The sequence below is a fragment of the Atta cephalotes genome (assembly GCF_000143395.1).
Source record: "Atta cephalotes unplaced genomic scaffold scaffold00001, whole genome shotgun sequence".
NCBI lineage: Eukaryota > Metazoa > Arthropoda > Insecta > Hymenoptera > Formicidae > Atta > Atta cephalotes.
In genome coordinates, this window is record NW_012130065.1 from 1,878,978 (window position 1) to 1,892,747 (window position 13,770).

Consider the following 13,770-nt stretch of genomic DNA (forward strand, 5'->3'; position numbering starts at 1 on the left):
ATGATGGACACTATAGTGAAATTTACATCAGTTTACGATGATGCTACCGTGCGATCGCTCGCGAATGAATTCTCAAGGCTTAAAGGTAAGATGCTTAGGGAAGGACTAGAACACATATTAAAATTTCGTCAAATTTCAAAAGTTAAAATATGTATCTATTTCTTTTATGTATCTATTTCATTTTAAGTATGAGTGTTCATTACATTAGTTCAGTTACAAGAAACAGATTTCTGATCAGTTACAAGAACAGATTTCTGATTTATTGCTTTATTTATAAGACTATTAATTTGGTAATTAATTAGACATCGATTCCATTTCCATTAATGGTTTCTTGAAATCTTTACATTTATAATAGAAATTATTTGACTGATACTTGGTTACTTTAACTACGTGACAGAAACATGACAAGGACATGCGACATCATTATAAATTATTTACGTAATGAGACTCTATTATTACAGTACGTTTCAAAGTTTCCGGACACTCTTTCTACCGGCTTTCGTGAGTAAGTCATTGAGTCATTGAAGAAATTAATTTTACTTCTCGCATTCTTCTTCTAAATTTTAATTAAATATTTTCGTGACTTCAAGCTTAAATAATATTAAAGTAATAATAAATTTCGTCTATTTTATATATAGATTTAGTCATCCGTGTAGAGAGTAGATGAGTACATTCAATTATAAAAAGTAAATTAAATCACATAAGTATTAATAGTTAAAACAGCAATCAATGTTAAGCAGATCAATGTTAAGAGCTCAACGTGATGTGCGAGATATATTAATTTTGTTATTTTTGCTTTCAACGTGCTTTCAATGATAATCTTACTAGGCCAAAAAAGATTCTAAATCATCCATTAAATTTTACACATAAAAATGGTTTTTACAAATTTTTTTAGAACAATGATAATTATTCCTTAAAATAAAAACTATCATGCTCAATAACTATTCGTTACCAATCTGCTAGCTATTGAATTTAACTAGACACTATTCATCTAAACGGTCCTATCGCACCCGACATCTAATCCTGCTCTATAGTTTGATTACGGTCTATTTCGTTCAATGAAACTTTTCTTGCCAAGATACGATTCGAAATTTGAGCAAGTTGAGATAAACTGTCGTGAGTTATTCGCGTCTAAAGAGTCAGATGATACCTAAATTCGACTTATAATAATAGTGATTAATGGTTATCGAACATGATTTTTATTTTAAAGAATAATTGTTGTGGTTTTCTAAATAAATTTATATATAAAAATAAATTTGAATATAAAAACGATAGAGAGTGATTCAAAATGTTTTTGACAATTTAGTAATTAAAAATATAATACTTCTAGATCCTTCTTTTAATCGACATCTTTCTTTCTTTCTCTCTCTTCCTCTCTCCAAAAGATTTATTTCTGTCTAAGGCATCTCATAGCGCCATCACTGCACAATGACGGTACATGTAAGAATAAAGCCTGTACATTGATGCTACGTCATATATCTAGATAATTTAGATGATATGCAACTTTTCTTAATTATATTACACTTTTTTTCACTCGAAGTTTCTTAGTTTCTCACTTTGTTTCATTAATTGAAATAAAAATTATAGATGCTTTTCATTAAGATATATTCGAATTGACCAAAAGATCCTAATGAAAAGAATGTCCGATAACTTTAAAATGTTTTGCAAATATATTTCACTAATATTTTCTGCATATTTTCTTTTTACTATATTAAATTTTTATCGTGATTAAAAAATCAATATTGGATTATTGATTTATCATTATAAGATTAATAATAACATTGATAAAAATGATCTTCAATTTAATATTTTAAATTTAATTTAATACAAGGGAAACGTATGAATGACGCTACATAAAAAATGCGCTAGATTATTTCTGCGTGATCCTTAGGCGAGTGCTACGTGGATCACGCGGGCACAACTCTGTATTCGGATACGCAGATCAGAAATGTTAGTGCCGATTTGCATGGCTCTCTCTATACAAATCCCCATTCCACCGGGAGTTCGCTGACGCAGGACATTATCGAACGCATGAGATACCGGTGAGTCACAGATAAATGGACGATTATAATAACGAATTTACAGTTGAATAATTATTCTCAGAGTTTTAAGTCACTTCAACACGAATCCCGATGAGTACAGTGTCATCTTTACTTCGGGTGCCACAGCGAGTTTAAAGATGATCGCAGAAGGATTTCGTTTTACAACGGATGAAAATAACAAGTTAGCAATCGCTATCGAATCCCCGCATTCGTCCCCGGGAAGTTTTATTTACATACAGGACAATCACACTTCAGTTCTCGGGATGCGGGATGTAGTCGTGGCAAGAGGAGCCGACGTCATTTGTCTAGGTCACGATGAGGCATTTAAAGTTCTCGGTCAATGTTCAACTACTATTCATGATTTCTATTCCAACGAAAAACGGAACAGTAATTCTCTTTTTGTGTATTCTGCGCAATGCAATTTTTCTGGATTGAAGTATCCCCTTAAATGGATCAGTGATACGCATGCTGGGGCGCTTTCTGTTTTTGCTAAAAAACCATCGACGAAATGGTATGTTCTACTCGACGCAGCTAGTTTCGCGGCAACGAATAAATTGGATTTGTCTGTTTACAAACCAGACTTTGTATGTCTATCATTTTATAAAATGTTCGGCTATCCCACCGGTATTGGCGCTCTGCTGGTTAAAAATAAAAGCTCAGATGTTCTAGATAAAATGTATTACGGTGGCGGTACTGTGGATGTCGCTCTGAGTTTTGAAAGATTTCATAGAAAACGTCAAATATTGTATCAAAGGTAAATAAGAGCATGACTTCAAAAAAATTATCTGAAACAGGCGTTCTCTATCGTATTGATTAGCTAAAACAATTTGATTTGCAGGTTTGAAGATGGAACTTTGCCATTTCTATCTATCGCATCATTACAATATGGCTTCGAAATACTTTCGAAGCTAACTATGGATCAAATATCAAAACACGTTTTTTCTCTTGCTAAAACTCTGCATCACTCGCTGTTAACATTACATCACTGTAATGGTAAACCAGTTGTAAAACTCTACTCTGATTCTGATTATGAAGATCATAGTTCGCAAGGAGGGATTGTTGCATTTAATGTTATGCGTTCCAATGGTGAATATATAGGATACATGGAAGTTCTAAATATGGCAGCAATATTTAAGATACATCTAAGGACAGGCTGCTTTTGTAATCCCGGTGCATGTCAGAGACATTTATCCCTCTCGACTAAAGATATTCTTCAAAATTACGAGGCGGGATATACGTGCGGTGGTATCGCAGATTTAATAAATGGGAAACCGACCGGAGCAGTGAGAATTTCCTTCGGATATATGTCTACAATAGAAGATGTTCAGACAATCTTACTCATGATTACCAAATGTTTCATTGACAAACCATGCATCAGAAAATTTCCCGAATGGTGGAAAGACCACAAGATGGGAATTTTTAAAAATCATATATACAAGAATTTTTACAATACTAATATAGATTATTCTGTTTCATACATTATAAAAAACGAAAAAAATGTAAATAATTTTCAGAACAATTCCCATAATGAAAATAAAAATCTTAATTATTTTAATATTAGAAATTTTATAAATTTTAACAAAATAAATACGCAAATAAATAAATGTATCTTACAACGATTATATGTATATCCTATCAAATCATGTGGAGCATATGAAATTACAGATTCATGGAATTTAAATTCAAAAGGTCTAGAATATGATAGAGAGTGGATGATAATGACATCTTCTGGAACTTGCTTGACGCAAAAACATTATACGAATCTATGTTTGCTGAAGCCGGTTATTGTTAAAAAGCAAAAAATTATGAAACTAACATATCCAGGTAATGATTAAGTTCTGTAGATTTAGAAATCTGCAATTTAAGGGAATGTTAAAGGGACGGTTAAACTTCGATGTCGATAATATAGATTTTTTAATTCAGTTTCTTATGTTATCGTTCTGTCTCGAACGTGTAGATCACTCTAAACGTGTTAGATCCTTACCTAATATATTGCAGTGCTCTTGCAAGCTGAAACATTTATTAAAGACACGATTACTGCTCCGTTTATCATTCTTTGCTAAGGAAACGTAATACACGTGAATTACATTCAATCTAAAATATTTTCTTCTCTTCCAATCTACAAATTCAGTATTGTTATCAAGTAATTCGAGATTTAGTGGATGCTTATGTTACTCAAATAAACCATGTAAAATTTTATATCAAGTAATTTTAACTTCAGATGATAACTATCAAGCCAAAAGTAAATTTTTTCATTTTTGTACGATTTTCTTATGAAATTAAATATATCGAGTTTTTTATTTGCACATATTTTAATTGTGTAAAAAAAGTGTTGGAATCCTTCAATCAAGTTCGAAAATTTTAGTTGTACTATAATTCGTGGTAATTGCCTTCGTTCCAACATTCCCTTAATATATAATTATATAGACATAATAATAACAATAATAATAATAATAATAATAATCATCATCATAATAAATTATTCTAGGAATGCCAACGATCGAAATTTCTTTAGAAAATACTTATGAAAAGTCAATAAAACATCCTATATCTCAAAGTAGAATATGTGAAAGCAGAGTAGAAGGTATTGATTGTGGAGCAGAAGTTTCTGAATGGTTGAGTTTAGCACTTGGCAAACCAAATCTTAGGCTAGTACGACAAAGTCACGGAAGACAAAAGAAAGGTATAAATGTCAAAATATTCAAGTTCAAAGTTACGATTACGTAAACTCTTTATTTTTCTCTTATAGGATTAGATAAGATAGAGTTATCATTTTCTAGCCAAGCACAGTATTTAGCAATAAACGAAGCAAGTGTGTCATGGCTCATTGATAAGGTATCTCATGATTTAGATTTTAAAAAAGATACAGCTGTGCATCGGTTCAGAGGAAACATTATTGTGGAAGGCTGCAAAGCTTTTGATGAAATGAAATGGGAACATATTCGCATTGGAAATAATAACTTTAAAGTATGAATTTTTTACAAAGCTATTAATCCGAAGTATATTGCTATAACGCATTTATTTAATTGGCAGATAAATGGTCCTTGCACAAGATGTCAAATGATATGCATTGATCAAACAACTGGTAAAAAGACTATCGAACCATTGAGAACATTAGCGGAAAAGTTCCATGGAAAGTTGAGATTTGGAATCTACTTAACTAGATTGGAGAATACGCAGGGTATGCTTAAGATTGGCGATCACATTTACTATTCCTAATAATTTCTAAATGATTTCTGAACTTTACGTATAATCCTGAGCAAATTACAGAAGAATCTTATATTGTTCTTAAGTATTTAGTATTATTGTAGAGGAAAGGAGGGATTATGAAAATAAATACTATTGTATTTTATTGAAATAACTCAGTATTCATATATTAGCTACTTGAATACAAGATTGTTAGCCATAGAGACCAATAATACTATAGATAGAAGAACTACCTATACCAGTATAATTGATAAGTATATAGAATGAACATAATTAAAAAAAAAAAATTGTAGAAGAAAAAAATTGTGGTTATGGAATAAGGGGACAAGAGAATATGTGAGCCTCCTTTTCTCTATCAATAAAATGATTTTTATTTTGTACCTGATTTATAATAAAATGTATTTATAATAATATACAGTCTGCAGTCTGAGGCTCAATTTTCTTCACTGGTTTACCCGCAGATACATCTTTGATCATATCCGCAATTGCACCAAAGTCTGGAAACGCGAGAGTTTCGAGTTTAGAGTATACTAGCTCATCGTTGACTTGCACTTCGAACGAAGCTAAAAATAACAATTATAAGACTTTCATTTGCAAAAATAATATATTCATGTTTTGTATTTGCTCCAGTTCTGATTATATATTTTATATTCGTGTTCTGTTTGCAACTTGCCTTGCCTTCCTGCTGTACCAGAGACAGTGGCATTGGGGACATTTTTTTTTATTTCCTCTGCTAATTCAAGAAAGTGTTTCTTGTGCCCGCATGAACCACTGCAAAATTATAGTAATTTATTTAGTCAGAAGATATATTTGTAAATAAAAATCCTTTAAAAAAGTATATATTTCATATTCTTTTCATTTATATAGTTTATAGAAATCTTAAAAAAACAATTCTAATAAGTATATACTCTTTTATATTAAATGAATTTATATTTTATATTAAATAAATTTGGAAATGATACAAGGCAAACTTCCCAATATCTACGACCACATTAAAAAAAAAATTTTTTTTACTTTAACAATTATAAAAAAAAATAATAATAAAATAATAATAAAATTGTTGTAAAAAACTTCTATATTTGATAATTAATTAGTAAAAAATAAACCAAATTAAAAATTTTTATATTAAAAAAATTGATATTAAAATTGATATTAAAAAATTGATATATTAAATAGACATACATTTAGGATTTAATAAAATGATGACAATCGTTGCAAATTTATTGAGCATAAACATGTATCTAGCTCACAATATAAAAATTGAATATTTATTTATATTTGTGAAAAAATAATTTTTTAATTGATTTGTTTTATGACCTGTTAAACTATAATATCTAACATTAGTAAAGAAAATTATTTTGTTATTTATCTTACATTTTGTTTAACTTATCAAAATGTAAATTAATTCTGCAACTGTATTTTAATGTCATGTTTACTTTTGCTTCTTTCTTAAATGTTTCAATTTTATAGATTTGCTATACTTTTCGATTATCAAAAGAACTGGAGCAATGACTTACGAATTTAGATTCAATTATTTAAAATGTATAATAGATAAGTACCTATTCTAACTAGTGTCCAAAAATATTTTTGTGGTCCTAATTAATTGTTACAGGAATCAAATATTTTTTTCTTGCTTAAGGGAATCTTAAATTTCCAAATAAATATAAATATTTATATTAAAAATCTTTCTAATATTAGGTATAGTAAAAAGAAATCCATTATTTTTGCATGAAATTGAATGAAAAAATAATGGATTTCTTTTTACTACACCTAATATTATAAACTGTATTATTTATATAATAATTTATGTTTAAACATTTTGATAGGATATTTATAAAATTTCTAAATTTATTCACTTAATGTATAAGAACATGTTTTATTTCTTAATTAAATTGCTTCTTTATTATGATTTCTATAAATAAATATAATTAACATTAAGATTAAAGAATAGGATGTATTTTTATATCTAAAAAGAGAACTTAAATCCTGTTGATTATAATATAAATAATCTGGATTAATGAAGAATTCTATTAAATGATTGTAGGCATACACTCACCAATATTCGATATCAACTTTTATATTCATTTTTTCTGTTATTTTATCATATTTTAAGTCATGGATCGATAGTACATCAATGTATTTGCCCACCTACTATTGACAATTTATCCACTAAAAACAGTGTTTTATTAGAACATAATTTAACCTAGTCTATGTTTACAATACCGATAACAAAAATAATACTGATATACATACATTAACATCATGTGTTCTTTTGTTTTTATATTTTGTTGACACATGCAATGCATGCAGTAGCTGAGTAACATCGTCAGAAATAGAATCCAGTACAGCAACTAGGCACAGTAAACAATCTTTTTCGTTATTCTCATTAAGTATTAAGATTTATCTATTAATCAATCGCGTTATGAACAAATGTAACTTCGTTTTGTAAAAGCTATATTTGCGATTGATTAATCAATGAATTAAAAAACTTGCGTGTTGCATGATAAAAGAAAACAAAAATCGTATACATACAATAGAACGAATGAATGACAATATTCTTATTTGTTATTGAATGTTTACATGTTCATGCCGTACTTACAAATTCTCTTTCTTGGTCTTAGTTCCTTGACTTGATTCTGTCAGAAAGAAACTAAGAGAAACTTGAGAAAGGCCATGCCTGTCTTTTTCCTGTCACCGTCGAAATTGTCCGTACACTATCGCTAGTACATCTATTTTTGGTTGGGAACTACGCTACATCCATTTTCTGACCTTGTCGATAAAATCATAGCACAGAGAATTATGTTAAAATGAATGTACGTGCAATTTTTACGATACAGCACTGAGAATACGGGCAACGCGAGTTTTTTAATTCATGCTTTGAAGCGTTTTTTAATTGGTCAGTTTGTAAAATTTTTTCTTCTAATTGATCCATCAAATGCTTCAAAGCATTTGTAGCGAAACTTTGACCACAGAGTAATAAGGAGATCATGGTGGAAAGAATAACATGGTGTACTTACTTTGTAAACACACCAAACATCTTTCTCTAAATCTCCGTCCTCTCTGTCTAGGAATACGCGTCAGGAAAAAAGGCTGCCAACTGTGAAACGTTAAACATGGGACGATATTAATGGTCCGTTTTTAATTTTAAAAACTATCTCAAATAATGTCTAAAAATGCTAATACAGTCCTTGGATTATGAGATCTTAAGATTGTATTTAAGACTTTTAAATGCAAGAATCGACTATGAATACTGACCTGTTTCACAAAATTGGTACTGAATCTTTCCTTGTTTAACACACTTTATGTTTCTCTTTCTACAGAAAAACGTATTACGTATTATGTGTAAAGGTGACTTTTCATGCTAACGCTCGTTTCGGCATCAAATTAGGTCACATGATCAAAATTGATGCTTGGTATTCATCACTTTTGATCACGTGACTTATTTTGATCAACGCTCAAATCGAGCGTTAGCATGAAAATGCAGTTTTATGCAAGAGTGTGTTTCCCGCTTTATCCACACAAATTTGTATAGCCATATAAACGTATGCATAAAGAAAATTATCTAACCGCATTTCTCTTATAAATACTATAATACGCACGTAAAATGTAATTGAATAATTTTCTTTATGCATATGATTAGCGGCTGTGCAAATTGTGTGGAATGGCCCTAAAGCGGGAACATAAACTCTTGTATAACGCATGCAAAATACATGAGGCATAAGAAAATTAATCAATCAGAGTTTTTTATTTCACGGAAAAGAAGGAAACAGAGAATTTTGATTGATATATTTTCTATGGATATACCCTTATGCCCAATTCCACCAATGTAGATTAACTTTAATTTCGGTTCAACTTATTCTTCATCTTTTTCTAATTTTAAAGATTAAAAAAAGACAAAGAGTAATGGCTCCTGCATATTGGACATAGAAACGCTTGTCGCGCAAAATGAAACGCAGTAACCAATGAACACATTAGGAACTATAAGGTTATTGACTACCGCATCACATTTTGCTGCGCGATAAACGTTCCCGTGTGCAGAAGCTGTAAGTTGAACCGAGATTAAAGTTAATCTACGTTGGTAGAAATGGACATTAGTCTCTGCCTGTAGCAGTGTAGAGCACTAGAAACGTATTTGCGTCCACCATTTTTTCCTTTTCCCACTCCTTATCTGTCCCTATTTCATCACTGAGCTGTGACAGGTTATGGTCCAGATTATGATTTGTATTTGCTGCTTGAAAGTTTGCTTCTTTCATTCCATTTTTACTCTCAAAATCAGTTGAATATCTATCGTAATATTAGTGCAGGACCTGAAAAGTGTCTGACGTTCAGGTTATTTCTAGATAAGGTGCCAAATATATATATCAATTTGAAGAAAAGGATTGAAATTTCTCATCTGCGAGGAAGTGTAGTGATGTTTATTCACAAATCATGTATTTATTTTACAGTAATACAGCAAGTTATCGACAAATATTATTTGCAAGAAATTTAAATAATCGAATATCTTTTTCTGATCTATTGATATAGTTTATTGCAACGCAATAAAGCATTTTATAAATTTTTTTGCCTTGATATATAATATTTCAGTTTTTTTATATCTTTCTTTTCATCTCTTAGTCTTATGATAAAATTTCGAAGTGCGGAAATACATAAATACAAAGCTACAAGGTTTTCAACAGCTTAGAAGCTATAATCTATAACAATTATAACAACCAATATCTTCTTAGTGGCGGAGTGGGATCAGAGCAAGGAGTGGGGAAAAGAATAAAAATGGCGGATATGCGAATACTCACATTTATAGTACCTTTTAGCAGTGTTGACAGCCCTGCGCCATGCGCTAGCAGCGCCATTGCTTTCTGCGCGGGCCTGTCTGTCGTCTGTCGTCACGGACGTCACGGTCTGTCGTGTCACGGAGTGGTCGGGTCGCGATTTATTACAAGGTTGCGCTGACTTGACACGCGTCAGATTTGACTGGAGACACGAGCTCGGGCATATGAGTGATTGATTTTTGGAAGACGATTGCCTGATCCGCGACATAGTTCGACGGCGTGCCGCGTCAACAGGGGCGCGGACCTTTCGAAAGTAGCATATGTAGGCAACATTGGCAACAGGTGTCCACGTTGATAGCCGCGCGCCTTCGATATTTGACGTCGATAACGAGAGACGAAACGTTCAACAGTAATCACCATCCATCTGGATCGTTTATTCGATACGTCTTATTGACAATCTTTTCTGGGACCATCGCGGAATCCTCGACTGAAGCGTTCACGACAGAATGAATTACGACTATTTGGTGAAGTTTCTGGCGCTCGGAAATTCCGGCGTCGGCAAAACAAGTTTTCTCTATCAGTATACAGACGGTACCTTCAACTCCAAATTCATATCCACTGTTGGAATCGATTTCAAAGAGAAGCGAGTGGTGAGAGAATGACATTACTTTTTTGGATGGTATCATTGATCGTTTAAAGTCTACTTTTGAGAAAATCTCTTGCGTATTTGAAAACATGTCTGCGGTGGCAGATTTTGAATAATTAATGACATACATTAATTAATCTCACACAAGCTAAATAAAAATACATCAAGAAATAAAGATTTCATTTATTATTATAGATATATCAAACTGAAAATGGTAGAAGTCAACGAGTGCACTTGCAGCTTTGGGACACAGCCGGTCAAGAAAGGTAAATATACCAGAGGAATCTAGGAGCACAGTTTTTAGAAAAACCAATGTACAATAGTTAACATGCATTTGTTGTACTTTGACAAATCAGCATTAAATTTTAGCAAGCGAGTAAGATATATACTTGCATATTTATGTTATATTATTCATGATAGAGACAATGGGTATCTTTCACACATGATACAGTGTGATACAGTGCATTATTATATCCTTGTTTGCCAATATTAAATAAGGATGAGGTGATCACTGTGTTGTACTAAGTCGCTTGTTGAAAGGCATCCAATATAAGGATAAGATTCTGCATTGTGATATCTTAATTCAATTATGTCACTGTGAAAGCTTGCTAAATGCATAATACAAATTATTGCAAAGATCTGAAAATCTGAAAAGATCTGAAAGATTCAAAGAAAAAAATGTGTAAGGTGTATGAGTTATAGGTGTTCTAATTAATATGTATAATATAATATTGCATCCAGCATGTGCAAAGAGAGGATTAAGACTTCCAATCTAACTTTCCACACAAGTAGCTAACATTGTTAATATCCAGGTTCAGAAGTCTAACCACAGCCTTTTATCGGGATTCTATGGGTTTCCTATTAATTTTTGACTTGACCAATGAATCGTCGTTTCTCGAAGTTAGAAACTGGCTGGAGCAACTTCGGGTATTTGTCCATTTATTAGCATTATTATTTATAAATATCGCATGTTAGAACATTGATGCATGTGTTTTAATCTAACGATTCTTCTATCTTTTGAATTATCGTCAACTGCATGTATTATAATGTTTATATTAATAGTCATTATAACATTCATGTGATATCGAAGTGCAGTTATATTTAATTTAATAATTATTTGCTGCATGAAAATAAAGTATATAGATAGAATTAATTATTATTACTAATGTACATTTTGTTTAAACAAATACGATATTTATTGTTAAAATCCTGCATTAGAATAAAATTCTTTCACAAAAATTGTTAAAAATCCTTAAAGAATTAGTTGAGGAACTAGCGTAATTCAACATACCTAATTGAAAAAATTAGATAATGCAATCTTGTGTTTATTTATTTATTTTTCATATCTAATGGAGAAGTATAGAAATCTGAAAATTCAAGTATATAAAATTATACAGATTTTTACAATAAAATATAATGATTTATAATGATTTATAATGATAATAAATAAACAATTTTTATAATAATAAAGAATGATATGAATAATAATAATTATTATTATTATTATTATTATTATTATAATAAATAAAAAATAGTAATTAAAAAGAACTAAATTATGAAATTATGATTAATTATGATTAATATCTAAAAGTTTTTAAAGACTATGTTACTTTTTGTGATACTTTGAATGATTATACTTCTCTATAATTCTTTGATATAACATTTTATAGAAATTAAATACATGGAAATTCTTCCATAATGCTTTAATTAGGTAGTGATGGATTATTATTTGCTGATTATAATAGCACGTATATATGTATGTAAAATATATATTTAGAACATGATATCTATATATATATTTTTTTTTTTTTCTATACTCATAAGTTATCATTCAATTTAAAAATTAAATATCTGTAATAAAAGTTTTATTAATAAGAAATTTAATTCTTGAATTATAAGAAATTAATTTTTAATCTGAAACGTGCTTGAGATTTGTAATTGCAGAATTCAATAAATGTCTTGTCTTGCTTAAAATTTTCCTGTAATCTAGTACAATTTTCTCAGGAAAGTTTTGCGTTTATTAAATTAATGTATCATATTTTTATGTATATATACGTGTAGACACACGCATATTGTGATGATCCAGATATAATTCTTTGTGGCAATAAATCTGATCTTGAGGATAAACGCGTCGTCAGCGAACATAAAGCGCGGGATCTTGCTGAAAGACACGGGTAAGTCAAATCAGAAATAGTAAAACGTATGTAACGTTATTTAAAAAAGAATATTATTAATAAAGATATTTATTTTTGAGTTTCTCTCTATCGTATTATACTTTTTTTAGCTTGGTTTATCTGGAGACGAGTGCTGCAACCGGGCAAAATGTTGAACGCGCCGTGGAAATTTTACTAGATCGTGTAATGCGTAGAATGGAGGCTACGGTAGATAAATCGCCATTACCACATCAAAAAGTTTTAAGATGTCACGAGCGTGATACTCCGCCACCCCGGAGTTCCTGCTATTGCTGACAGTGTCGGTACATGTAGTTTTCTAAACTACATTCTGTCTGCCGAAATCAAAGAAAAAAACATATTATGACATCGCCGCCTTCGATTTCTAAAGTCAATGTTAATCTCGTCATAAACTTTTTCAATTAGCATGTTCGTTGCAGAGGATTAGAACATCAGAAAATAATTTCGTTACTTAATTAATTTTATGTTCATTTGTTTTAAGTTTTTAGCAGAAAGTTTGAATGGAAGATATAATCGAAAGAAAAAATTAATCGAAGAAAAATTTTCGAATAAAGATCATGAACGAATGCTTAATTTAATTATTTAACTGACAATAATCAACATATCAGTATTACATGAATCTCATTATAAATAACATTTGTGAGGATGTACAGTAACCAAGTATTCCGAATTATTTTCTGTTGCTTATAATAATAAGTATTATTCAATAATATGCTGTAGGGTGTTTATTGGCAAAATCTGAAAGCTTTGAAATTTTCGGGGGATTTCTTTTTTTATCTTTGAAAATCAAACATTTTTATGGAATTAGTATTTAGGAAAATTTTTGAAATTTTACTGTTAAATTAAAATTCTGTCAAAAAAAATTGTTCATTTTTTTAGTAATGTAAAATGTTAACAATTAATTAGTGATAAATATT

General features: G+C 30.3%; 3 protein-coding genes across 3 annotated transcripts; 2 read left to right on the forward strand and 1 right to left on the reverse strand.

Moving 5' to 3' along the window:
* LOC105618460 (molybdenum cofactor sulfurase 2-like) lies at nucleotides 1-5,512 on the forward strand. Its single transcript, XM_012200030.1, has 7 exons — nucleotides 1-85; nucleotides 1,892-2,042; nucleotides 2,104-2,796; nucleotides 2,881-3,866; nucleotides 4,531-4,725; nucleotides 4,792-5,009; nucleotides 5,076-5,512. The coding sequence occupies exons 1-7, from the start codon at nucleotides 1-3 to the stop codon at nucleotides 5,259-5,261; spliced, it is 2,514 nt and encodes an 837-aa protein (XP_012055420.1). The 3' UTR covers nucleotides 5,262-5,512.
* Nucleotides 5,513-5,651: 139 nt separating this feature from the next.
* Nucleotides 5,652-7,334, reverse strand: LOC105618570 (migration and invasion enhancer 1). Its single transcript, XM_012200137.1, has 3 exons — nucleotides 7,306-7,334; nucleotides 5,923-6,020; nucleotides 5,652-5,812 (listed from the first exon to the last, which is right to left on the reverse strand). Exons 1-3 carry the CDS (start codon nucleotides 7,332-7,334, stop codon nucleotides 5,652-5,654), a joined length of 288 nt encoding a protein of 95 aa, XP_012055527.1.
* A 3,187-nt stretch (nucleotides 7,335-10,521) lies between these two features.
* Nucleotides 10,522-13,129, forward strand: LOC105618679 (ras-related protein Rab-27A). The gene is made up of 5 exons (XM_012200244.1): nucleotides 10,522-10,665; nucleotides 10,857-10,927; nucleotides 11,474-11,588; nucleotides 12,723-12,835; nucleotides 12,946-13,129. The coding sequence occupies exons 1-5, from the start codon at nucleotides 10,522-10,524 to the stop codon at nucleotides 13,127-13,129; spliced, it is 627 nt and encodes a 208-aa protein (XP_012055634.1).
* The last annotated feature ends 641 nt before the right edge of the window (nucleotides 13,130-13,770 follow it).

Excerpts from the sequence above, each read along its gene's own strand:
- LOC105618460 (XM_012200030.1), top strand. The coding sequence starts at position 1 with ATGATGGACACTATAGTGAAATTTACATCAGTTTACGATGATGCTACC. Across the intron at positions 86-1,891 it reads TGAATTCTCAAGGCTTAAAG|GCGAGTGCTACGTGGATCAC; the intron begins GTAAGATGCTTA and ends CGTGATCCTTAG. Across the intron at positions 5,010-5,075 it reads TTGGAAATAATAACTTTAAA|ATAAATGGTCCTTGCACAAG; the intron begins GTATGAATTTTT and ends TTTAATTGGCAG.
- LOC105618570 (XM_012200137.1), bottom strand. The coding sequence starts at position 7,334 with ATGAATATAAAAGTTGATATCGAATATTG. Across the intron at positions 6,021-7,305 it reads AAAGTTGATATCGAATATTG|TGGTTCATGCGGGCACAAGA; the intron begins GTGAGTGTATGC and ends ATAATTTTGCAG. Across the intron at positions 5,813-5,922 it reads TGGTACAGCAGGAAGGCAAG|CTTCGTTCGAAGTGCAAGTC; the intron begins GCAAGTTGCAAA and ends TGTTATTTTTAG.
- LOC105618679 (XM_012200244.1), top strand. The coding sequence starts at position 10,522 with ATGAATTACGACTATTTGGTGAAGTTTCTGGCGCTCGGAAATTCCGGC. Across the intron at positions 10,928-11,473 it reads GACACAGCCGGTCAAGAAAG|GTTCAGAAGTCTAACCACAG; the intron begins GTAAATATACCA and ends GTTAATATCCAG. Across the intron at positions 12,836-12,945 it reads GATCTTGCTGAAAGACACGG|CTTGGTTTATCTGGAGACGA; the intron begins GTAAGTCAAATC and ends TACTTTTTTTAG.